The sequence below is a fragment of the Belonocnema kinseyi genome, chromosome 7, assembly GCF_010883055.1.
Source record: "Belonocnema kinseyi isolate 2016_QV_RU_SX_M_011 chromosome 7, B_treatae_v1, whole genome shotgun sequence".
NCBI lineage: Eukaryota > Metazoa > Arthropoda > Insecta > Hymenoptera > Cynipidae > Belonocnema > Belonocnema kinseyi.
This window is the reverse complement of record NC_046663.1, coordinates 84,620,831-84,646,061: the sequence shown is the minus strand read 5'-3', so window position 1 is coordinate 84,646,061 and position 25,231 is coordinate 84,620,831. Positions and strand designations below refer to the sequence as shown.

General features: G+C 34.5%; 1 protein-coding gene across 1 annotated transcript in view; it reads left to right on the top strand.

The window, feature by feature from the left end:
- The window catches only part of LOC117177276, a 13,751-nt gene extending 3,420 nt beyond the window's left edge, over positions 1-10,331 (top strand). Inside the window, exon 2 of the mRNA XM_033367870.1 lies at positions 9,602-10,331. Within this exon, the coding sequence (XP_033223761.1) occupies positions 9,602-10,077 (476 nt within the window). The 3' untranslated portion in view covers positions 10,078-10,331. The remainder of the gene's footprint in view (positions 1-9,601) is intronic.
- The last annotated feature ends 14,900 nt before the right edge of the window (positions 10,332-25,231 follow it).

Below are 25,231 nucleotides of genomic sequence, written 5' to 3'. Positions count from 1 at the left end.
CACCCACCGTATTCACCAGATTTAGCCCCCAGTGACTTTTTCTTACTTCCAAACTTGAAAAAATGGCTCGGTGGACAGAGATTTCCAGACAACGAAGACGTCTTTGCCTCTGTAAGTGCTTATTTTGAGGAACTTCCGAAAAAGCACTTTTCTGAAGGATTAAAAAAACTTGAAAAGCGATTGACTAAGTGTATAGAGCTCCAAGGAGATTATGTTGAAAAATAAAAAAAAATTTACAAAAAAAAATTGTTTTTATACTTCATTCTAAGGACTTATTGAACTACCCTCGTAGGGACACTCGAGGTTTTATTATATTTATTCGTAATTCAGTACCGAAGTTTAAAATTATCATACGAGTATTCAAAACACGAAGACGACAAAGTAGTATTCTAAATATGAAATATTATGAATCTCTATTTTAAGAATTAACACTATCAGAAAATGATATTCTCTTTAATAAATTTTCGAAAAATAATTTGAATAAAAAGAATAGTGAATATCATAATGTCGAAAAAATTATTTTAGAAATTGATATTGTCAATATGAAGTTGACCGAAATCTGGAACGCATAGAAAACTATGAAATCATTATTCTTAATTTTTCATATAGTTTTGTTTGAGAATGCTCCTCGATTGTTTCCGCCATTTTCCGATCGAGCCAAAAGGTTATGATTCCCAATATTTAAAATAAAAGTTAACTCTTTCTATTTTAAATTCAATCATTTAATATGGGATTTAAAACATTAGGAATTCTTTATTACAAAATGTATACACTAAGGTAATAAGATTTAATTCAATGAGTACAATTTATAAAATATTATATCTAAATACACTCAAGTGCATTATACTGAGTTACTGAGATATCAAATTAGAGAATGTTATTCATACAGGCATATTATCAGTTCCGTTAAAAAAATGTATTTTATAAAAAATCAATTTAATAATTGAAAATCATTATTCCCTGAATTTTCAAGAGACGCCGCTTAGACGAGATTTTTTACTAAATATTCCATAATGTAAGTCAGTCGTGGGGTTTATTTATTAGGGAAAGCGTCGTTAGTGCTTTAGGTAAGTTAGGGTCGAATCTCGTCGCAGCCGTTCCGATTTTTCATAGCGATTAAGCGTGCGATTATGTATGTAGTGAATAAATTAAATATATAATAATAAAAATAATAATTGTAGGCGTGTTAATGTATTTATTTGTGTTTAATTTGTGTATTTAGTTCCACCTTCTGAAGGCTAAATCTTTTGGTGGAGTTATTTTTCATATAGTCGTTTGAGATTCTCATATGCTTTGTATGGTAACTTCAAATGACGTGTTCGCTCTTTCAAATAAATGTATGGCTATCGTTTCAACTTCAATTGTTAACTTTCATACAGTGAATTTCAAATTCTCGCAAGTTTTATAAGAGTTAATGCAACATTCTTTCCATTTGTTCAAACAAAAATATTAGTTTTGACGGCTGAAAACCGCTATATTAATTTTTGATACGCAAACCCTGTTTTCCCTGTTTCGAAACGATATTATATTAAATTATCATCAATTTCTGTCATTTATTATAACCAAAAATTTCTCAGTATGTGCCCGCACAGCGGGCTGATTGTTGTTCGTCTAAGAGATCAACCAATTGTTCATTTCATGTTTCTTATTATTTTTCAAGAATGAAAAACTTGTCGCACCATATAGACCGTAAGTTTTCAAGTATTTTTTGCACAAAGATTTACGCCGTGATTTAAATAAGTAATTCATAATAACAACATTAAAAATTACAAAAAATGCTGAAATTATAATAAAATAACAATCATTATAGTAAATTATAGCAAAATATAGTAATATTCTACAATTTCCAAAATAATGAAATATATCCTTAATTTGATCCGAACTCTTGAAATGTAAGCTAATAACTTGTTTTAGATAAAATTTCGACTAATAAGTAGTCATTTTAATATAAAAATTAAATTTAAACTTAGCAATTACTAAAATAATGAAATGCAGCCAATAATTAGTCGAGATTTTGTAAAAAGAATAAACGAGTAGCCCACTGTCATATTTGTAAGCGAAAGTGGCGACATACTTTTTACATAAATAAGTTCATCTGGAAAATCCCCCAAGGTACGTATAGGCGTCATCGACAGTTAACATATGTAAAAAATCAATATATTAGCGGGCGTCCATAAAAATGCATTCAGGTGTCCTATACATTTTTAATAAATAAATATATTATGGATTGCATCAGAAACAAATGAATTTAAAATTTCGTAATGAAGTTGATCACAATAATGTTCCTGTCCCTTTTATTGTTTAAACATGAATAATTTATTATTCATCTGAAATATTTTTTTTTTAATAGAATCCAAAACATGTATTAGGGAATTTTATAAGAATAATATGGGTGAAAAGAAATTAGAGGACACTTTTTACATTACTGGTATTACTTATAGGACTACAAGTGTAAATCGTGGATATTATTGTATATTCTTTTCATTCTTTCCATTGCAATCTAACTCATATTCATTTGTTTAAACAATATAATCTTTTTGGGGCACCTTTGCATGGCTTAGGGGGCGGGAGCCAAGGGGACGCAGCCGGGAAACCCCGGCTGCGTCCCCATGCCAGTCCGCCACTGTCCGCGGCAGTAGGAAAAAGAAGCGAAAGTCGTTAAGAAATGTAAAAAGCGTGGGCAAAAAACTTTGAAAAAAAGTGAGAAAAGTACTTTACTCACACTTTTTACTCTACCCGAATGATCATGGGAAAAAGTATCCTGTGCAATTAGTGGGTGTATAGGTAATTTCGAATAATTGTGATTTCCGCACTCATCAGAAATCACCTAATTTTCCCACTCATTGCACAATATATCGTTTTCAATGATATATTCACTACACTTACTTTATTTGTGCTCATTTCATTCGCATTTTGCTTCACCATAGGAGTCAATTGAAATTTGCTGCCTCAGAGGGAGATTTCTCTCTAACCCACATAAATTTCAATCGACCTGTTCTGTTACAATGAGAAGCTTTTTAACTTACAGTAGTGTTATATTCTAAACTGAAACCAAAGTTTGTTCATATAAATAATGTAACTTTTTTTAATCTTCTTATTTGTTCTTGTGTAATGAAGAATGGTCATCGAAAGTTCGTCAATCGATCAAACCACGCGTCTCGCAGACGCGAACAAACATGTCCGATACAGTACTGTAGTATTTTTAATAAAACGAGACCGCATTTTTCTTATATAAGAAGAATAAATACATTATTTTTTAACATTGTAAATCGGAGCTAGTGGGATAATAGATCGATCGATGGGTCTCGAAGACATAAACAAATAAACTAGATATCGTATTGTTGTGTTTTGAATATCAAAAAAGTTTTTCTCGTGTAAATAAGTTAATTTTCTGTTCTTGAAATCTCTAAACTGAAAAAATAACTTCCAAGTGGCCAATCGAAAAATTATACATAAAAATGTAATTTATTACAAACCTCCCTCTATGTGGAGGCAAACGATTGAATTTCTACCAAAGTGGATGAATTTTCAAACGAACAGTTGATTTTTTAAATTATAAAGTCAAATATTTAAAAAAAAGAGTTCATTTTTATAACCTAAAAGATGAATTTTCAACCAATAATGATGATTTTTTAACCAAATACTTGAATAACAGAGAAATTAATTTCAAACGAAACAGTTGTATTTAAAACAAAATACAGTGGAACTCTTCTATAGAACCGATTTTGGGGCGGGCGGTGGGTGCTCGCCTGAGAGACAACTGCAGATCACGCGCACCCCGCGCAACTCCTGTTACATCTACCTGCTGCGCGGAATCAATTCTCGGAAGGACTATTTAAAGGAGAGCCATTGAAGGATTTCACAGTAATTGAAATTTTGAACCTTCAAATGTGAATGTCCAAACAAATGCTCAAATTTTGTAGCAAAAGAGAATTAAATACCTTCAACCACACACAATTGAAGTTATAACAAAATCTTCAAGGAAAAAAGACGCGTTTTTTATAAGACAGTTGAATTTTCATGTAAGAACTTGTCTACTAAAAAATATGAATTTTTAATCCAAGAAGACGAATTTTTAAGAAAGCTGTTGAATTGACGAACAAAATAATTAATTATCAACCAAACAAAATATTTGATTTTGATTGTAAAAGTTTCCATGTATTACAGAAATTTCATTATAATTAATCATTACATGGAAATCAATTTAGGGATATCAGCATTGGAATAAATGATACAAAAAATACGGAAGAAATGAATGTAAAAAGTGCAGAAACGACAAAGGGAGGATTCATTTTATACCACCCATAATCTCATATGCAAATAAAAAAAATAGTAAGTCTGCGCAAATAAACTTTAAGCAGCAAAAATTTGTAAATTCCCTTGATATTTGTAAAGTTTCTTGAAATTTAATTGAAATTCTTATTAAAACTTTCCGGAATCTCTTGAAAATCCCTGATACATTTGGAAATATGATTAAATCTATTGAAATATTTGAAAGCACTTAAAATGTACTGAAATCAATTGAAAGTTATGAAATTCCCTCAAATCATAAATATAATTAAAGGTCCTATAAATCTTAATTGTCTGCCCTTGAATGGTTGAAATGCGTAGAAATCCTTTGAAATAACTTTTAATTTAATGCGTAAAGTATAAATATCTCCAAAACCCCTGAATATAAATTGCATGAAACTTATTCATTAAAGTTGTCTATAAAAACTTTTAAATTCCTAAAAATCTTTGAAATCCTTGGAGATCCCTTGAAATTCTTTTGAATCCCTCGGAAACTCTAAAATCTCTTGTAATTCTTTTGAATCCCTTAAAATCCCTGAAAATATTCGGAAATTGCTTTAAACCTGAGAAAACATTTTTAATCTCTTGAAGAAACTCATTCGAGTCGATTAGGCGTTCCAATTCTGGAAACCCTGACTATTTAAGTTTTGAGGGTCTGATTTGGTAGCAATGCCAGTGAGAGGCAACCCTCGAAAATTGTCTTATATTGTAACTCTTGTGTATATTATTCCCAATATAAATGAACAAACATTCTAGCCTTGTTTATAGTTTACAAAGCAATCAGTAAAAAAATTCGATCATTTGAACGTTCAAAACTTCAAGCACATACCTTAAGACCTCTTGATGCGTTTGGCAATCTTCAAAATCCTCTAAGAGCTCCCTTAAAATGTTTCGAAATTGCTTGAAAATTGTTTAAATCTTTTTCAGTTAATTTAAATATTTTAAAAACCCTTAAAATTCTTAAAATCAGATTCTTGATTCGTTCCATCAACTCTTTCAATGTTTTCTATTCTTTATTTTCACAATGATTCTCTTATAATGATTTTCCTCTAATCTCGAAGAAAATTTAAGAAATTCATTATAGGAAAATCATTATAGACCTAAACTGAACTTTCTACAATATTTTTCCATCTCTCAACCCGGAACCTTTAATTTCCTGAGGGTCCGGGTCCAAACCCGGACGTTTTAAATTCTTTAAGCTACGTGTCTGGACCCGTACCCGTTACGTTCTTAAGGGTCCAGGTTCATACCTGGAAGCGACTTCGATACTTTGAGATAGAACTTTCAATTCAAATTTATCATCGAAACGTCAAAATCCTGAGCCCAGGCTGCACGAGAATTTGAAAAAAAATTCAAGAATTTCTCAAATTTTGTACCTTGACTTCAACTTGTGGCATGACCTCACAGTAAAAAAAGGATCAATTTTGTTGCAGAGCATTTTACTCCAGCGATCATTTGACTCTCGAGATCATAATGATTTTCCATTCGGATCAATTTGATCTCATTTTTTGGTTCATTTGTCAGACTAAACAAAATGGCCGCCAATTCTTGGCGGCGTATCATAACGACATAACCTAAAATTGGTATCTAACCGCACGTAAGTGACAACTACACTTAACATGTGATATTTTCTAATATCAGATTTCGTTAGTTTTTAACTTTTCAAGTACACTGCACGATCAGAAACCATAAAAAGCTTGAATATGAACTAAAGTATTGTGAGAACGTCAGCCACCTTGGTTTGACTTCATACATGATCCCTAATCAGATTATTATGATCTCAAAAGTCAATCATTCACTTCGACCGATCTAAATGCTCTTGAATTCCGTATTATTTTTGTTGCATATCAAAATGATATTGATTTCGGTATCATTTTGACCACTTTTTTTTTACTGTCGAGATACAACTAATAATATCGAAGCGTGTCTGCACTGAATTTGAGTCGCTTCAGAAGCAAGTCTCGCCGTCTGCGATACTCGTCGACTAAGACTGAGACTCGAGGCCATGGACAGAGGAATAAGAGGGGACTAGCCACATGCTCCCTACTAGGTGGCGGGAATTTATCAGAAGTTACAGGGGGGGGGGGGGGCATCTTAAATTGCAAATTCTGCGCAGGAAATTTGAAGAAACACAGAAATGTTTATCAGCGATAAAAAAAATTTTAATTATGGATGATATAGATGAAGTATAAAATGAAAAATTAGAAAACAATGAATAAATATAAAAATAAATATATGAAATATAAAATTGAATATTCAATATAAAGAAATAATATCAAAATTAAATAAAAATAAATTGAAAAAATAAGTATGTAATACATAATATCGAACTGTATAATGATAAGAAAAACACCTTTATTCTTGCCGGAATATAATTATTTTAATAACGAAGTATTGCGATAGATACATACAGTTTGAAAAATTATGTCAAATATATACATTATTCACACATATTTTGTGTAATTTGCCTTAATTCATTTCAAATCATGTAGGCTGAACACGCTTTGATACAATTTTTTTCTTAGAGTTACGAGTATCTGAACTTTTAAAGTTCGTGACGCATTTCATGAGAAAATTTTTCTGCAGAGAAGAAAGAATTTTTTGTTACTCAAAAATTATTATGCACGCGAAAAAAAGATGGGATACAAAAGAAAGTTTACCGGAAATTTGGAAAGAAACGCAATATAGAGAAAAGTGCCAAGAGTCTTTTCTTTAGAGCGCTTTAAAAGGAATAACTTGGCTCATTTGTCTTTTTTCGTATCTCATCTTGTTTCTGGACAAAAAGTTGATTATCATTTTTCAGGAATGGGTAGTCAGATAATGACAATAGTGTCAACATAAGTAGTAGATTGAAAAAAGTATAATATCTAAATCAGTTTAGAAACTACAGTATTTTAAATCAAAAATCAGAATTGTGTTATGAAATGCGTTCTAAAATTATGTCACACGGTTTTGTTAAGTGCAGTTTCATTTTTATAAATTGCTGTTACCGGTTTATTTTATATTTAACATATATTTAGGTTTATTTATTAAAAAATAAAAATGTTTCTCTTACTTACTTGTGAAAACTATCCGTCACACCTTTCTTCTTATTCTTTTTTCCAGTGCAATTTTTGCGAATTGGAACTGTACAATTCACCATTTTTTCTAGTAATGATTTATCACAATTTAAAAATTGTTCACATTGCGAAATTCGAAAAAATAAATGCAAACTTGTACAAAAAACAATTATTGCAGCTGTACATAATATATGTATACCTATATATATTTTTTACAATCAAATATGGCGGTCTTCCCCCCTGCGAATCAAGTCCGCAACGAGATGCCTAGTCCCCTTTTATTCCTATGTCCATGCTCGAGGCAGACACGCTTGGATGTTTATTGTCATATTTTTGGAGCCCCCTAAGTATCATAAATCATGGTACGAACAGAATTTAAGAAAAAAATCTGAAAAATTCTCGGCGACTACCGGTCTCTCAGTAGCCAGCAGAAATCGCCGACTGAAACTTGCCATTGGAGGCTTGTACATTTTTAGTCGTATCCCGAGAACCCGTAAAGATTTAAAAAGTTTTATTGCTAAATTAGAGATAAGACTTCAAAGACAAATTTATATGAATTTGATATTTTTTATACAACTTTAATAGGTTTCTCCAAATTATTTTTGGGTCCACCTAATCGACCTTGCCCCCACTGCGTAGTTTTTGATATCACCTATATTTTGGATTCTTCTTGCTAGTTGGGCATACAACAAGCTGATACTCAACGCATTATATTATATGAAATTTAATAACTCGAGCCTTGGCAATACTAGCTCAAACCGCGCCAAAGGGAGGGAAGAATTTTGGAGAAAGGAAGTAAAATTTCACTATTATCTAGCATCAAATTTAACTCCAAACTTCTATCTGCCAAATTAATTATATTTCCGAAATTGGAATCTTGAATTTGTGCCTTAAATTCGTGTTCTGTATCCCGAAGAATCACATTTGACTAAGTTTCATAGAAATCTACTAAATGACTCCAATTTTCAAAGCTTTAGTCAAAATTTTTTTTACTGTTGACCCCAAATTTGTGTTCTGTAAGTCGAAAATGCCCCTCGCACTGAATTTTATGAATATCTACAAATTTAATAAATTTTTAAAAATTATGTTAAATTTTGTAATTTTCTAATTCTGAACCCAAGTTTGTATTCTATGATTTAAAAACCCTCGTTATGACTTTCACCGAGATTTATCAAATTAATAACATTTTCCAAATATGAATTAAATTTTTTAAGTTTGGAAAATTTTACCCCAAATTCATAACCTGTGACTTTTAACCTCCCCCCCCCCCCTTTCATACTGACTTTCATGAAAATCTACTAAATAAAATGTTTGAAAGTTTGAAAACTTAAGTCCAATTTTGGAATTTTTTTGTTTTTACCCCCAAGTTCGTCTTATATGAGTTGAAAACTTCCATCGTACTGCCTTTCTTGGAAAGCTATAAAATAAATTGAATTTTCAAAATTTCCATCAAAAGTTTAAATTATCGAATTTTACCCCAAATTAATGTTCTATGACTCCAAACTTTCATTATTTGCATGGAAATCTGCCATATTAATTAAAAAATTTTAGTGAAATTTTGGAATGTTTGAGGTTTGACCCCAAATTCGTTTTCTGTGCCCCGAAAAATCGTCTTCTGCTAACTTTCATGGAAACCTAATAAATTAATTCAATTTTCAAAATATGAGTCAAATATTGGAATTTTTTAATTTTCACCCCAAATTCGTATTCTTCTTTCTTTGATTTTTCTTCTCTTAAATATGGTCACTAACAAATTTTTATTTTCCACAAATATAATCTAGGAACCTCTTAAGTTGGATCCAGAGTCAAAAGTGTCCTCAAGGTTTCGGGTCCGGACCAGAACCTTTAAAATTCGTAAGGGTTCTGGGTCTGTACCGGATATTTGCTGGACCACTTAGGTCCCCGGACCCCTTAAAAATTAAAGGGACCGATCCCTACATGGCATTGCAAATGATTGCATGGGATGGCATAAGATTGTAGAGAAAGTGTTCGCCAGATTGCAGGTGTAATTAACCCTTTGCTCGACCCTTTTTTCTAGCTAGTCAAAGATGTAACTATATATAGTTTTTGGGGATTTTTGGGAAACACATTTTTTTGTATAATAAGTATATTGGGCTGATGTATTCCTTTCTTTCTTTTTCTTTCAACGATGTTCCGATGTATCGTAAAAATTGGAAATTGTTCTGTTTAATATAAGAGTACGTGAAGGTAAGGAAATGTGAAAAATTGATATTTTTATTGTTTTTTCACAGAAATCAGTTCGCAAAGCAGTCGAGAAAATCGTCGAAGTGGTCGAAATGATAATAGTCAGCAAACACCTCTTCGAAATTATGTGGCTACTTCTTCTAGTACCGCTGGACTAAATAGTCATCTGAAACCTTCTGGATTTGTTTTGAAAAAGAATTACAAAGGCGAACGAATTTTTAAATTACTTGGAAAATGGCCTACTCGCCTCAATATACAGCCTCATACTACTGAAGTAATGCTTGAAGATATGTTAGTTGGAACAATTGGGCGGGACCCTGAAGCACATGGGACAATTAATATGTATCCAGTAATTTTAGATGGCACAAGCCTGCCTTGTATAATACATAAATCTGGAGAGCCCAGAAGTATTCGTTCTATTGAAATTCTAGATTGGATAAAAATAATGCAGCCAGCAGCCGGTCTCGCTTTAAAAGCCATAGAGGCATTACAGCAAGAACGCCAACGTAAACTTCAAAATTGAATTTACCCATAAAAATAGTATTTGAAAAAATGACTGTGCAATTCAATGTTGATAAGAATAATCAGAGCGAAGATTGACACTCAGTACTTCTGATTGATTGGATATGAGGAAAAATGGATTTACAGAATAGCAGCAATAATTTTTTGTTTAGGAACTGAACAAAGGTTACGTAGGCGTAAATCACATGATTCTTAACATATCATACTATATCTACTGTTAACAAACAGGACAACATACTTGTTCCTCAACCATTTATTATTTCAACTATAACCATTTTTCTATCTAAAAACATAATCGTTTTGTTTAATAATTTTGACAGAAAAGAGTAGAAATTACGTCTTTGATTATGCAAAACGTTGCTTATAAAGAAATAAAAAACTTTGTATCTTGAATCAATAAAATTGTCTTAAATAAATAATATAGTTATTCTTATTTACACATTTCTATGATGTAATTATAAAAACTTGTTATGGGTCCAATTTCCTAAATATCTGATATTAATCTTCAATAAATGTACGGGGATCGTTTTGAAAGTTAGTTCCGATATTTTATAAACTGACGGAAAAAGTTTCCTCTGATTAGCGTGTCCTATTATGAAGTGCGATTTGTAATTTAATTTTTAGTCTTAGAAAATGTTGATGGTCCCCTAATTCACCGTAGTGGGCGTAGTGGGCTGCGTTTCACCTCCCGTTAAAACGACGCTGTTGCTGCAGTTCGTGTCAATTTATGAAACATCGGAACTTACTTTTGGAACGACCGTTGTATTAAAAATTTTGTTAATCTGTATTTAATATGTTAAATTTATTCTAAGAATTTATTCGCAACCAAACATTCATACTGGGTGGACACTCTGGGGCTTACATACATGGCCAGTTGAATGCTACCCGAATTACACAAGAGCAGGGGAGAAGCCATTATACAGGGGTATTTTCATATTTCGCGCCTTTAAAGTTGCATTCGGATCGGCCATTCGGCCAAGTCCGTGCATCTTCGGATCAAGTTTATGAGAGTTTCCATGGTTGCGTTCGAAACTTCAAGCGGTTATGTTCAGATTCACCTGTTTGCCCTAGTCGCTGTCAGTAAATATAGGCAATGTCAATTTAAAGTTTACGCTTGTAATATTTCATTCACATTATTTAAAACATATCCTGTCTATTCATAACATACCTTTTTTTATGCAGTAAAAATAAGCGTTAAACACCATTCACTCTTCGCCCACCGGGAGCGCAGAATATTATTACTATTTTATAGTATTTGTCACTGAGCAGCTATTCTATAATGGTACGTATTAGCAAAGAAAAAAAATTACGTTTACTTCTCAGTTCACATGTCTCACTTCATTATTAATTAAACACTTTTATTATTCGTAATTACTATATAACATAACCTATATTGTTTTTACACTTGTATCCGTTTGAAGTTTCGAACGCAACCATGGAAACTATCATAAACTTAATCCGAAGATGCACGGACTTGACGGAATGGCCAATCCGAATGAAACTTTAAAGGGGCGAAATATGAAAATACCCCTGTATAATGGCTTCTGCCCTGCTGTTATGCAATTCGGGTAGCATTCAACTCGCCATATATGTAAGCCCCAGCGTGTCCACCCTGCATATGAGTAATTTTTAGTTAGTTTACGAAGTTGATATGGTAAAAATGATTGTTATCATATTTTTAAGTATATATTTGTGATTGATGTGAATAATGTATTAAAAAAACTCATTTTTAGACAAAATAACGAAAATGATATTAAGGTTGTGCTGCAGCGAGATTTAGTGTTTTCATTGTGGTACAACTGTGCCCTATCCTTTAGCATTGCATTTCAATTCCGCTGCCAACTGCATGCGATCAAAATTGAACGGCTTTTAATTCTTATTTCAAGTGAGTTTTTTTTATTATTTTATAAAAATATTGCGTTCTAAATTTATGAAGCCTATTCGCGAACCATATAAATGAATAAAATTGTTTAATATCATTCTTAATAATATCGACAATTATACGCACAATTCTTGGTGAGGTCGCTTTCGCTGTCTCTTTTGCTCTTATGCTTACTGCTTCTTTATCACTCGGACTCGTTGTTTGTATCGGTATAGCAGCGAGCAATGGCCATGATTCTCGAGTACAAGTGCCCAATTTCGTGAATTCGCCAATTTAATTCCGTATACCTTTTCTCCTGCCGACATGATCATTTCGAAAGTTCGCCTATTACATTTCAAAGCCATACTATACAATATACTTGATTTTTACGTCGATCCTATTACTACGAATAATTTTTTCGGGGGGAAAGGGGTAAAAATCCACGTGCTGCCATAAGAACCTATGTATTTCTACTCAAATTTGAAAACTCATTACTCGACACCCAGCGACATGACTTTTTTATAATTTAATAAGGTGGCGTAAGGCACCATAAGCTACATGTATATTAATTTTTAAAAAATTCTGATCACTCGGCTCTCGCTGCAGTACAACCTTCAAAATAGTTGCTTCAAGAATATAGGTATGAACAGAATTTGCGACATCATATGGCGGCTTCTCAAATTTGAAATAATTAGAGAATTATCAACCGTGCCCTAGGCGCGATTGTATTTTTTCGATTTGAGGGGAAAAAATCTAATACAAAATGAAAATTTCGAATAATTACTTTTTTTCGTAAAAATGTTTGAATGCTTGAATTCGTGCTCAAATTAGATTCCAATTTTTGAGCACAAGGAAATATGCATTAATAGCTTAAAAGTTTTTAAGAAATCTAAAAATAGTCTAAGAATTTTCTGAAAATCTTGCCTATTAAACGATTTTAAATCTCTTCAAAACATATCAAATTCCTAAATATATTTTAGAAACATTCGAAATTTTCCTGAAAATCAAAGAAAATTCCACAAAATTGAAAAAATTACCTTAAAACCTTCAAGATTAAAAAAAATAATTTTGTTAATGTTTTGAAAAATTCTAAAGTATATTTGAATATTCTCTTGCGATTAATTTTTTAAAATAAAAAATAATGAAAAATTTTCCCAGACATTGTAAGAAAATTTCTTTGTTCTCTTGAAACCTTTCAAGAGTCTTAAAAAGCTTATAAACTCGTTGTCAAAATCTTCAAAAATCTGCAGTTTGGTTTAGGGTAAGTCCAGTGGAGATGGCCGTAGTTTTTCCAAGAAACAGAATTTCAGTTCCTGTTTTTTTACCCACATTTTGAACACATGTTCTCAAATTTGGTGAAATTTGCATGCAAAATTTTGCAAAGGATACACTGAAGCCAGTCTTCGATACACCATGTTTCGAAATAGTTCTCTCCACATTCCACACAGTTATCTTCTTCTATCCTTTCACCCTTTTCATTTGATGAATCATTTAAAATTGGCTGTTCTTCATCTTCGCTGCTGTAAGGTATCATTCTCAAGGCTCTTCTCTTTCGTCGGATCCTTTTTACGAATTTGGCCACCTCTCCTTATTTTCCAGCAGAGGTTTCCAGAGGTTTCCAGCCACAAAACAAAATTTATGAGTCCGTGTGTTCATTTTGAGGTTATTTTCAAGCTCCACTCATAAGCCATTACATTTTTCAAAAACTATACAACCACAACTTGTAACATGAACTCCTTAACTAATTTTCACATGAGGCAAAAGAAAACAAATAGATTTTACTGGCAAAAATCAGGAGTGCACAGTTTTTCGCGATCATTGCACATGAATCTTCCGATGCATCTCGTAAAGAGCAACTTTCTTTTTCTGTTAGAACCGTTTCTAAAGACTTTAGTATTGAAGAGGATTTTCTAGGCTTTTACGAAATGAAAAATACAAACTCGGCAACGCTGTATCAAATTATCAAGGATGTTATGATTCGGATGGAATTGGATATTTCGAAAGTACGTGGACCAACAGCACTGTATATTCATTGCCGTCCTCACACAGTTAGCCTAGTTATTCAAGATGCCATGGAAGGTGTTCTACCTATGAAGAACTTTCTTGGAATTCTCAAAGAAGCGATCAATTTTATGCGCGATTCTCCGAAAAGATTAGCGCCATTTGAAGAACTACCTACAAATGATAAAATATGTTTCTTGGAAAACGGTGTATAATGATTGCCTAAACTTTTTCGAAGAAAAGCGCGATGACCGCGAGTCAACTATATCTACAAGTGCTGAAGCAGCTGGGCTTTTTAAAAGCAGGGACAGTTTCGAGTTTTACTTCTTCATGACTATTGTAATCTTTATTTTAGAAAGAGTTGAGGTTTTGATATTTGGACGAAAGCTGTCGAAGGTTCGTTTGCCCTAGAGCTCTTCGACCTGGCTATTCCTCTCCAGTATAGAAAATCTTTCAGACTCGATCCTGCGCTGAACAATGCTCATGCTTTTTCTAGTCCAAAAGAGTATTATCAAAAAAATGGCTACGAGTTGATTAATAAAGTCATTGGGTTAATGACAGATAGATTTGAGTTGGAAACTTCGAAACTCTTACAGAAATTCGAAGATTACGCGACAGGAAAAGATTCGAATGTAACAGTTATAACATCGTTTTATAAACAAGATTTTAATCCTGACCGTTTATCTCTTCATTGACATATATTTAATGACCAAATAGCGCTAAAATATGTGAAAATGAAGTCCTTGAAGGACGTTGCCGATTATTTAAAAGACAATTCTAACTTAGCCGATTTAATTCCAGAGTTAATGAGACTAATAAGAATTTTATTAACTGTACCAGCATCATCATGTACTGCTGTAAGATTGTTCTTAGCATTGCGTTGATTAAAAAACTATTTACAGTCATCGATGAAAGCACAACGGTTAAATTACCTTGCTTTATTATACGTGCATTCGCACCTAGCATAAGAGTTGTTGCAAGACACTAGAGTAAGATTTTTTTATATTTTCAAATTTTTAAAGGCAATGTTTATACGTTCCAAAAAAATGCGACTATTTGTGCTGTTATGAATGTGTTCATGTCTGTTGGTTGCGCGACCATGTCTGCGATTTTTTCTTTATAATAGGTGCCATAAAACCCACAAAAACGAAGTATTAGATTTTTCGAATAAGAATTTTACGTGAAATTTTTTACTGGAATTTGGGTTTTTCGTCAATTTCACTCATAAAGCAAAAAGAGAAGTTAATTTTTGTTGGGTGCAATTTTCAACTGGAGAAAGTAGAATTTTTCCGATCGAAACAAAAGAAGATACAATACATTTGCATGTTAATCATATTGAATGTGGTTGTTAAATCTACTACGTGAATTTGATTTTCGCTGCAGGTAAAAATAACTCAGAAATAATAGTAAATTACATTTCATGTTTTCTGTGTTTTAATGTAAAACCTGCATAAAAAGGCAATTGATAACGGCTTTGAAAGTTTGATGAAACTTTTTGTCCTTTTTTACTTTGTGGAGTGATAATTAATACAAGCTACCAAAAATTGTTTTATAAAAATTTATTTATTATTATTATTTTTATTTATTAAATTGTTTTTTCGACCTAAGGTCGATACAAATGAGTAGCAATATAAGATACAAATATAAACAAAAAGTAGTCACGTGCAGCCAGATCAAGCAGCAGATAGAAAGAAGTAACTTACAAAAAGTGTATGAGAGATTATTTAAGAATAGCAAGACAGTCACGTCTCTAGAATAAATGCTTTTATTTGTAGAATCTGACGGACGTACAATGCAACTTTGCGCCACTCGTGTGGGCAATTAGAGTTTAAAAGACTCAGCTAATACTGGCTATTGACTGTTGTGTAGTGGCTGGATGACCTAAGATTGATATTCTTGAGTCAGAATAGGCAGGACGGACAGCTAAGAAGTGATAAAGATTCTCTCTTACAGACAGGTTACATATGGGGCAGAGTGTAGCAGGGTCATATGTGAATTTATATTCTCCAAAACATATACAACCCCTGCTAGAGCCCAGAAGTCAAAAATTTGAACAATAATAGAAGTTATATGAAAAGGTAATCTAAGATGCAGATATGATTGAAAGTTAGGATAGAGTTTAAGATATGGGAAGACTTGGAGACTACTTAAATGAAGCGATATTTTATTGTCGGAGCGCCAGAGATAATCAGAAAAGTTATTTAGAAAAATATCCATATTTTTAACGAGTGACACAAAATCCAAATCAAGACACATTTGCTCAGAGTTATTTAGAGTGAACATATTTTTGAGATGGAGAACCCAGTTATATTTTCTGTTGCAATCAGGTTTTAAAGACATTCCCTTCAATTTAAGAAAGCATCTTTTAGGATACCTATCATCAGGCATACCCAGCAACTTCGACAACCGTGTTAGCGCTGACTTAAATGTATTATAAGCTAACTTATTTCACTTATTTCATTCTTTTAATGTAACATAAGAATCTGTCTATCTAAAATATAAGTATCAAATGTATGTACAAGTGTGTTAATTTATTTATTGTTCTCTACTTAGTTTTTCACACTGCTAACAGGTTATGGGCCCAGGCATTTAATTTTATTAATAGTAGAAACAGTTTATAAAGACTTAAGTTGATAGATAAATTCTTGCTAAGAAACGTGAAAAAGAAATACAGTGAGTTTATAAGAAACAATCAGTGCACAAAAGAAATTAGTGAACAGATCAAGATACAGTGAACACACAAGGATAACGTGAGTGCATAAATATATAGCGAGCATATAAGAAGCAAATTAGGATACATTGATCATAAAAGGATAAAGTGAGTGCACAAGGATATAGTGTGAATAAGGGATATATGAGTGAGTGCGAATAAGGATAAGCGCATAAGGATATAGAGCCGACAAAAGGAATTATAAGTGAGTGCGGTAAAGGTCAATTAATTGTGTAACGACAAAGTGAATTAAAGATGAGTGTACCGACAGCCACCAAATACACAATCGAGAAACTCAACAATGACAATTACCAAATATGGAAATATAAACTGGAGCTGTTACTGGTTTCAGAAGATCTTTGGGATGTTGTTACTGAGGGAAGACCCGCCAACATACCGCGGACAGATTGGACAAAGAAGGATGCCAAAGCGCGTGCCAGAATTGGTTTATTGGTGGAGAATGATCAGCTCATCCAGTTAAGGAGCGCAACTACACCACAAGAAACTTGGGAAAATTTAAAAGAATATCACGAAAAATTAACTGCATATAGCAAGATGGCCGCTATCGGTAAGAGTATGGACAAAGACATGATTGTTTCGCTAATACTTATAAGTCTGCCAGAGTCGTACAGCACTCTCATCACAGCTCTGGAATCACGAGAAGAGAAAGATCTCACCATTTCTTTCGTCAAAGGAAAATTATTGGAAGAATATAGGAGACGAAAGGAGTCAGGGGCAGCAAATTATTCAAACGAAACGGCGATGAAGGCTACTCTGAGAAAAAGTTTCGAGAACCACCAGGTAAATTGTTTTTTCTGCAAGGAAGTTGGCCATTTAAAAAGGGACTGTAGTAAATACATAAGATGGAAGGCAAATAAGGAGAAGGAGCAAGCTCGTAAAGCTGGAGACGTTCAAGATTTAGCAAACATATGCTTCCTGACAAAAGTAAAGGAAATTCACAATAGTCAAGAAGATTGGTTTATAGACTCAGGGTCGTCAAGCCATATGACAAATAACCAAAGATTCTTCTCTGCTCTTACCTCAATAAAGACAACAGTTCAGGTGGCTGTGATAATCCAGTCACTATAACTGTCAAGGACGTCTTCTATATGCCGCTGCTGGATGAAATTTGCTTCCAGTGAAGAAAATTACCCAGAAGAGCTTTGAAGTATCATTTAACAATACAGAATGCAGAATTAAGAGGGACGGCAGGACACTAGCTCTTGGACACTCACACGGAAACCTCTATAAACTGGATACTTTACAAGCGGTTCACAGTGCAGCAAACGAGGATCATTATAAGGATAATTGCCAGCACAAGTGGCATAGGCGTTTCGGCAACAGAGATCCCGACGCAGTTAAGGAACTGGAAACAAAAGACCTCGCTACAGGTATCATCATAAAGGATTGTGGTATCAGACAGACATGTGAATTCTATACTAAAGGAAAAATTACTCGGAAGCAATTCCCCAAACAATCAAATTCAAATACAGATGCAATACTGGAACTAGTGCATACGGACGTTTGTGGTCCTATGCAAACCGTCACTCCAGAGAATAAAAGGTATATTTTAACAATTATTGTCGATTACAGTCGTTTTACTCAAGTTTACTTAATGAAGCATAAAAATGAAGCTACTCCTTTAATCAAAGATTATATAGCTTTAGTCAAAAGACAGTTTAATAAAAAACCAAAAATAGTACGCTCCGATCGAGGAAAGGAGTACATTAATGATAATTTAAGCCAATATTTAAAGTCAGAAGGAATGAAATCACAGTTTACAGTAGCGTACACGCCTGAACAGAACGGGGTTGATGAAAGAAAGAATCGATCATTAATTGAAATGGCTCGATGTATGATTTTTGATGATGATATCGATACAAAATTTTGGGGGCATGCCGTAAATACCGCAAATTACATTCAAAACAGACTGCCGGCGAAAAATAAAGAAAATACTCCTCATGGATTACGGCACGGGATTAAACCCTGTGTAAATAATTTACAGATTTTTGGGGCTACGGTTTTTGCTTACGTGCCAAAAGAAAAAAGAAGAGAGTTGGACGCCAATAGCTGAGAAACTAATCTTTGTGGGATATTCCGAAGAATCGAAAGGATACCGGCTACTGGATACGGAAACAAACGAAATTCAAGTCAGTAGGGATGTCATATTTGCTAACGACGAAATCGTGAAAACCAAATTTTCTAAAGAAAAAACTCGCGAAAAATCCACAGTTAAAATAAATTCAAAATTCGAGGAAGAAGGTACGGCAGACAGGATACTCAAAGAACCAGTACAAAGTGCAGAAGCAGCTGATCAAGAAGATGAGGAATCAAATGATAAAAATACTGATATCGAGGAAACCGAATCAACATCGAATTCAGAGAAGGGATCAGTGAGCATTCAGGATGAAAATATTGAAGTGGATAATTAAGAAAATCGACGACAATCTGGGAGAGTAAATAAAGGAGTGCCCCCTAATTTTTACACAGCAGGATATATCGCTACGCAGACGGACGATGAACCGAGGGATTTTAAGGAAGCAATGCGTAGTATCAATAAAGAAGAGTGGAGAAAATTAGCGGAAGAAGAAATCGGCTCGTGAGTAAAAAATGGAACGTGGACGCTGATCGAGCCACCAAAAGATCGAAAGGTAATTGGATGCAAGTGGGTATTCAAACTGAAAAGAGATGCTGAAGGAAAAATATCTAAATACAAGACAAGAGTGGTTGCACAAGGTTTCTCACAGAAATACGGAGTCGATTACGACGAAGTATTTGCACCTGTCGTGAGATCGAGCACTTTCCGAACTTTTCTCTCACTCGCCGGAAAGGAAAAAATGAACGTTCATCACTTCGATGCGAAAACTGCCTTTTTGAACGGAGATCTTAAGGAAACAATATATATGAAACAGCCAGAAGGATTCAAAATTCTAGGGAAGGAGCACATGGTGTGCAAATTAAATAAAAATCTGTATGGATTGAAACAAGCAGCGAAGGTTTGGAACGAGAAAGTCGACAAAATTCTACGAAGGCACGATTTTATTCAATGAACTATTTTCATTCAATATCAATGACATTCTAATAGGTAGCAACAAGGAAGAAGATGCCATCGAGATGGGTGAAACCTTAGGAGAAATGTTCGAACTCACGAGTTTTGGAAAAATACATCACTACCTTGGAATGGAGATTAAGCGTGACCAAGAAGGGATGTTTATTATCGTCCAGACGGTATATATTAAGAAGATTTCGAAGTCGTTTGGACTAGAAGACGTAAAATCAACGAAGATACCACTGGATATGGGGTACTTAAAGATCGAGGATGACGAGGCGATGGGCGACAACCAGGAATATCGCAGGTTAATCGGGATGCTTTTGTACGTCTCAGTCAACACCAGACCAGACATTGCCACGAGCGTCTCCATTTCGAGCCAACATAATGCCGCAGCAACAAAAGTTCATTGGAATGAAGCAAAAAGGGTTGCTAGGTATTTAAAGGAGACCAAGGATCTGAGGCTAAAACTTATAAGTACAAATGAAAGCGTTCTTCTAGATGGCTACGCTGACGCTGATTGAACGTAAAACAATAAGGATAGAAAATCCAACAGTGGATATGTTTTCAAAATGAGTGGAGCCACCATGAGTTGGGCCTGTAAAAAACAAGACTGCGTTGCCTTATCATCTACGGAAGCAGAATAGGTTGATTTAGCAGAAGCAACTCAAGAAGGAATCTGGATAAAGCGGTTACTTGAAGATTTTGGAAGAAAACAAGACTTTCCAGTACAAATAAAAGAAGACAATCAAAGTTGCCTGAAACTTGCTGATAATAAAAAATGCAGTAACAGAACCAAGCACATCGCGACGAAATACCACTATGTGAAGCATATGAAGGAAAAGGAACTCACCAAATACATATATTGCCCAACAGATAAAATATTGGCAGACATGCAGACGAAGCCACTTAATCACATTAAATTGTCAACTTTCCGGAGGGAGTGCGGACTTATTTAAAGAGACAGTACTATAATAATCTCATCGTTGAGGAAAGGTGTTGGAAACAACGATGATTCATACTTGAGACTCTACAGAGAGACTAATTCTTGTACTCAGGTAGCTATACTTCGGCTGAGGGTTTTAGCCCTTGGTCCTTAGTTTCCAGTTTGTAGTCTCTGCTTGTCCCTTGAAGCATAAAGATATATCTTGGTTCGGTTTCACTTGTTTCATTCTTTTAATGTAACATAAGAATCTGTCTACATAAAATATATATTTATCAAATTTATGTACAAGTGTGTTCATTTATTTATTTTTCTCTACTTAGTTTTTCACACTGCCAACAGTAAGCCTAGTATTTTCTTCAAGAAAGAGGAATGTAATTTTTCGACTGAATCAAAGTACCTTAATCCCCAGACTTCTATTGCGTACAAAAGAACACTAAGCATGAGGCTGCGAAAAAGGGTTGTCTTAGTTTTCCAGGCATTAGATTTAGATGCAAATAACATTCTTGAAACAGCGCCCATAGCAATGCTTGCAGCAGACATTTTTTTATAAACTCTTTACAAAAAGGACCTGAATCTGATGTTTTGACACCGAAATAGACAAATTCTCTTACTACTTCCAACTGAGCCTATACGTAAAAGAATTTGTATTCACATGGCCAATCTTTGTAGTACACCATAACTTTTGATTTTGCTTCGTTGACCGTTAAAAATTGCTCATACAATATTGCGCGATAAGGTTCATTTTTGCTTGTAAGTCAACCTGGAAGTAAGCGAATATGTCTACGTCATCAGCATAAGCAATTAGGATTAAGTCACATAAGTGATCTATTGAAATTCCATGCATACCGAGTCAAAAGCCTTTTTTTAAATCTATATAAAAAGCAAGGATTCTTCGTTTATTGATAGACAAATGAATTTGAATTAAAAATTTAGGAGATAAATATGATCAATACAATTTCCTCCAGGCCTGCACCCAGCCTGGTTTTCGGGGAAATTGTTCACCTCGTTCACCCGCGTAGTCAATCTTGTCAACAGGATTTCAGAAAAGATCTTAGTGATACTATTCATAAGGGCAATTCCCCGGTAATTATTAGGGTAAAACTTATCATCCTTTTTATGCAACATAAATGCATGTATTTTGAACCAGCTAGATGGGACACTATCCTCGGCCCAGATCCCTTTAAAGAGGCGCCCTAAGTACACCGCCCAATTTTCCAGAAGGTTTTTTAAAAATTCATTAGGAATCCCATTCTCGTCCGACGCTTTATTACATTTACATTTAAATATGAGGATTTAATTTCATCAGATGAGATAACACGTCCAATATAGGGTTTTGGTTTACAAACCACTGTATGCAAATGGGAGCCTCAATCAGATATTGAGAAAAAAGAAGGTCTTGCCATGCATGCCTGCTTACATTGTTAGTCGAAGGAGACCGAAATTTAAATCTATTGACAGCTGCCTAAAAATCCTCAGAATTATTTAAAGCCGCTAGTGAATTCAGCACTGTACACTCGTATTGCCCCTTTTTGGATTTGCGTAACTTCAGAAAAGATCTTTTGATTTCTAGATATTTTGTCCCATTCGTATCGCCAAAGCTTGACCTTTTAAAAACATTTAAAGATTTTCGAAGCCTATGGCGCATGACTTTACATTCCTTATCATCCCAAGGCTTCTTCCCTGCAGTATACCATTCAGGCTTTGCAAGTAAATTCAACCTATCGGCGACAGATGAGATTGTGTCAAATAAATTATTATTTAGGATATTTATTCCGCCGTTGGAGTACGCAGAGTTTTCAGAAATAGACATTTCATGTATATAGTCACATTTGCGGTTTTCATTCCAAATTATTTTATTGTAAAATAAAAAAGAGTCTCTATCTACACTTGTATCCATCTGCATGAAACACGAAATATCAACGCGAACCGGAAGATGGTCGGATGTCGTAGGCAATTGAAGTACTTTAAAATTAGAAATCAGGTCTATTGAACCAATATTACACGCAACAAGATCGTTAACAGTCATACCCTGAAACCCAAGAAAAATATAAATTTCTGGAAAATATTTAGGGAATCTCCTATTTAATTTGAGAATTTATCCTATTAAAGAGTCCAGGGAGCTAATCCATCCATCCGTTAAGCGCTTTTGTCGTGTTTTGGATTTGCTTCTTGCCGAGGAGTGTGTTTCAGTCGAAGTTTCTTCTTTTCCATTTTTATTTAGGAAGGATTCGACCTCCGGGGGAGAGAGTTGGAAGTCCACCAGCATATTACTGCTACCCTTAACAAATACGTTAATGCCCGCATTTTATAGCTTAGTGGGTGTGTGGTATAGGATCTGTCAAGTGTGACAAAAAGCTGCGCGTTTGTTGAGTACCTCTTGCTTCCATCTTTCAGAACTGAAACGCACTGGAACGGGCCTACTGTCTGGCGTCCTCCTCGTGTTAATGCTCGACTCATTAAGTAACAGACCAGCGCTAATGAAAATAATGAAAAAGAATGTGAAGAGGTCCTTGTTAGGTTCCTCATCATCCGATAGATTGTGCATCAAAACATTTCAGGAACGAGCTTATTGCTGAAGAAAGTTAACTTGACGCTTGAGTGAACCACACTTTTCCTCAAATTCCTGATGATGACTTTCTTTTAGCTTTTTATACTGTGCTTTGGATACGCTCAATTAAATATTTAAAGCATCGACATCAGACTTCAATTGAGCTGTGTCAGTTTTAAGAAGTTTCACGTCCTTTTTGGTTTCCTTTGTGTCGGTTTTGATGAAGTTTAATAGTTGCAGCATATGTGAATCGCTAATCATTTTTGTAAATAGTATCTACTCTCAATGCTGCAGATAAGAGCAATCGATAATAGCTGTCACCTTCCACATATATACACACACACGCGCACGCGCACACACACATGTACACACAGCATGCCAATCCTGGACAAATCACGCACACTAACTGAGGGGCAACGCGAAACTTATAAAGATGTCTGTTAAAGGCCACAAGTACCTCAGAAAGACACAAAACCCGTCAGAACTTTGACAGAAAATCATAAAATCAGGAACAAAAACTTATCACATTAGGTGTCACAGCACAAAATGAGCGCGATAATAGACATAGAAAAATGTAGCCTTTGAGACTCTAGGTCAAATAAGGAAATTCATACGCGGCACGAGAGACAGGTGTTGCTCACACAGGCACCATATTGCAACCGTCTAAACAATTTATAATTATTGTTAATAATATTCTCTGCGAATAATTCTCGAAAGTTGAACATTTTTCACCATTTTCATGTGATTAAAGTTCTAAAAATTTAAATGAACGAAATTGTTTATTGATAACTTTTTAAACCAGAAAAAGTGCGTCAGACTTCCATGCAGGACGTCTGGAGTTCGATCCCTGAGCTGGTACCAACGGAAATTTTTCTATGTACGTCTACCGGGGCTTCGGTGGTTCGGAACCCATCTTAAATTTTAGGTCCCCTCAAAAAAAGCTGGTGCCATACCAAGGATAAACGGGTTCCATACGGGGGCACAACCTTGGGAGTAGAAGCTGATTTTGAGAAGACTCGAAAATAAGTCAGCGATATCCTTGCCCTTGGTGGCTCCGTACGGGGGCAACCACGCGGGATAGTCTAGAAGAAAAAAGAAAAAGGGGTAGGGTTGAGGGGGCCCCAACCATCGCCCCCTGTTGTGAAATCCACTGCACTGGAGCGTACGGCTGGCGCGGCTTCGCCGCGCTAGTACCGCACTCACGCTTAATGATCTCCCCGAAGAATGATCAGACTGGAAGAAGTTGTTTTCGTTACCCGTTTGGGCATTATTACACAATCGGAGAGAAATTTGACAAGACCTGAATTTAAAATGACGTTTATTATATGTGGAAAAAGCGGGATAGTCGCTTGACGTTTTCGTGTAATGAACATACACACACATACACTTATATAACACACCAGACAGTACTTCGAATCTGTGCGTCTAACTGATGGCCTCGGAGGGATCACTCCCCTACCTTAGCCTGCTATGGAGGCTTGCGGATTGCATAGCTGGCGAAGATCGCTTTGTTTACCGGTGACAAGGAAGAACGTCCCTTGCTGTGCGATGGGTAGCCTTAGCACCTGAGAAGTATAATCTCATAATCTTGGTAACAATGCAAAGCCGCCGAGATCCAAAAACACTCGACGAAGATGGCCGGATTCGGAGTACTGCCTTGAGGCTAAACACGGGTGTGCCACAATAGGCTTTGCAGTTTGTACGCCAGGGGGTGCTTCACGCACCCTCCCCCCACCTAAATTAAAACCAACCAACCAACCGAATTATTATTGAAGCAGAATTATAATGGTTATTTTAAATTAAAGTTGGAACAATATTTATGAGTAAAATAGAAATGAGGAAAACTATTTCGTTCATTTGCATGTTCGGAACTTCAGATGCACACCATTTTCAACTTTTTGTTTACTTTTCAATTAAAATGAGGTAATAATAATTGAAATTGGATTAAAATAATTAAACAATTTTTTAATTATTTATAACTATTTTGTACCATGCCAACAGTAATGCTAGATAGTTACGTTGTTTTCTAAAATTGTAACC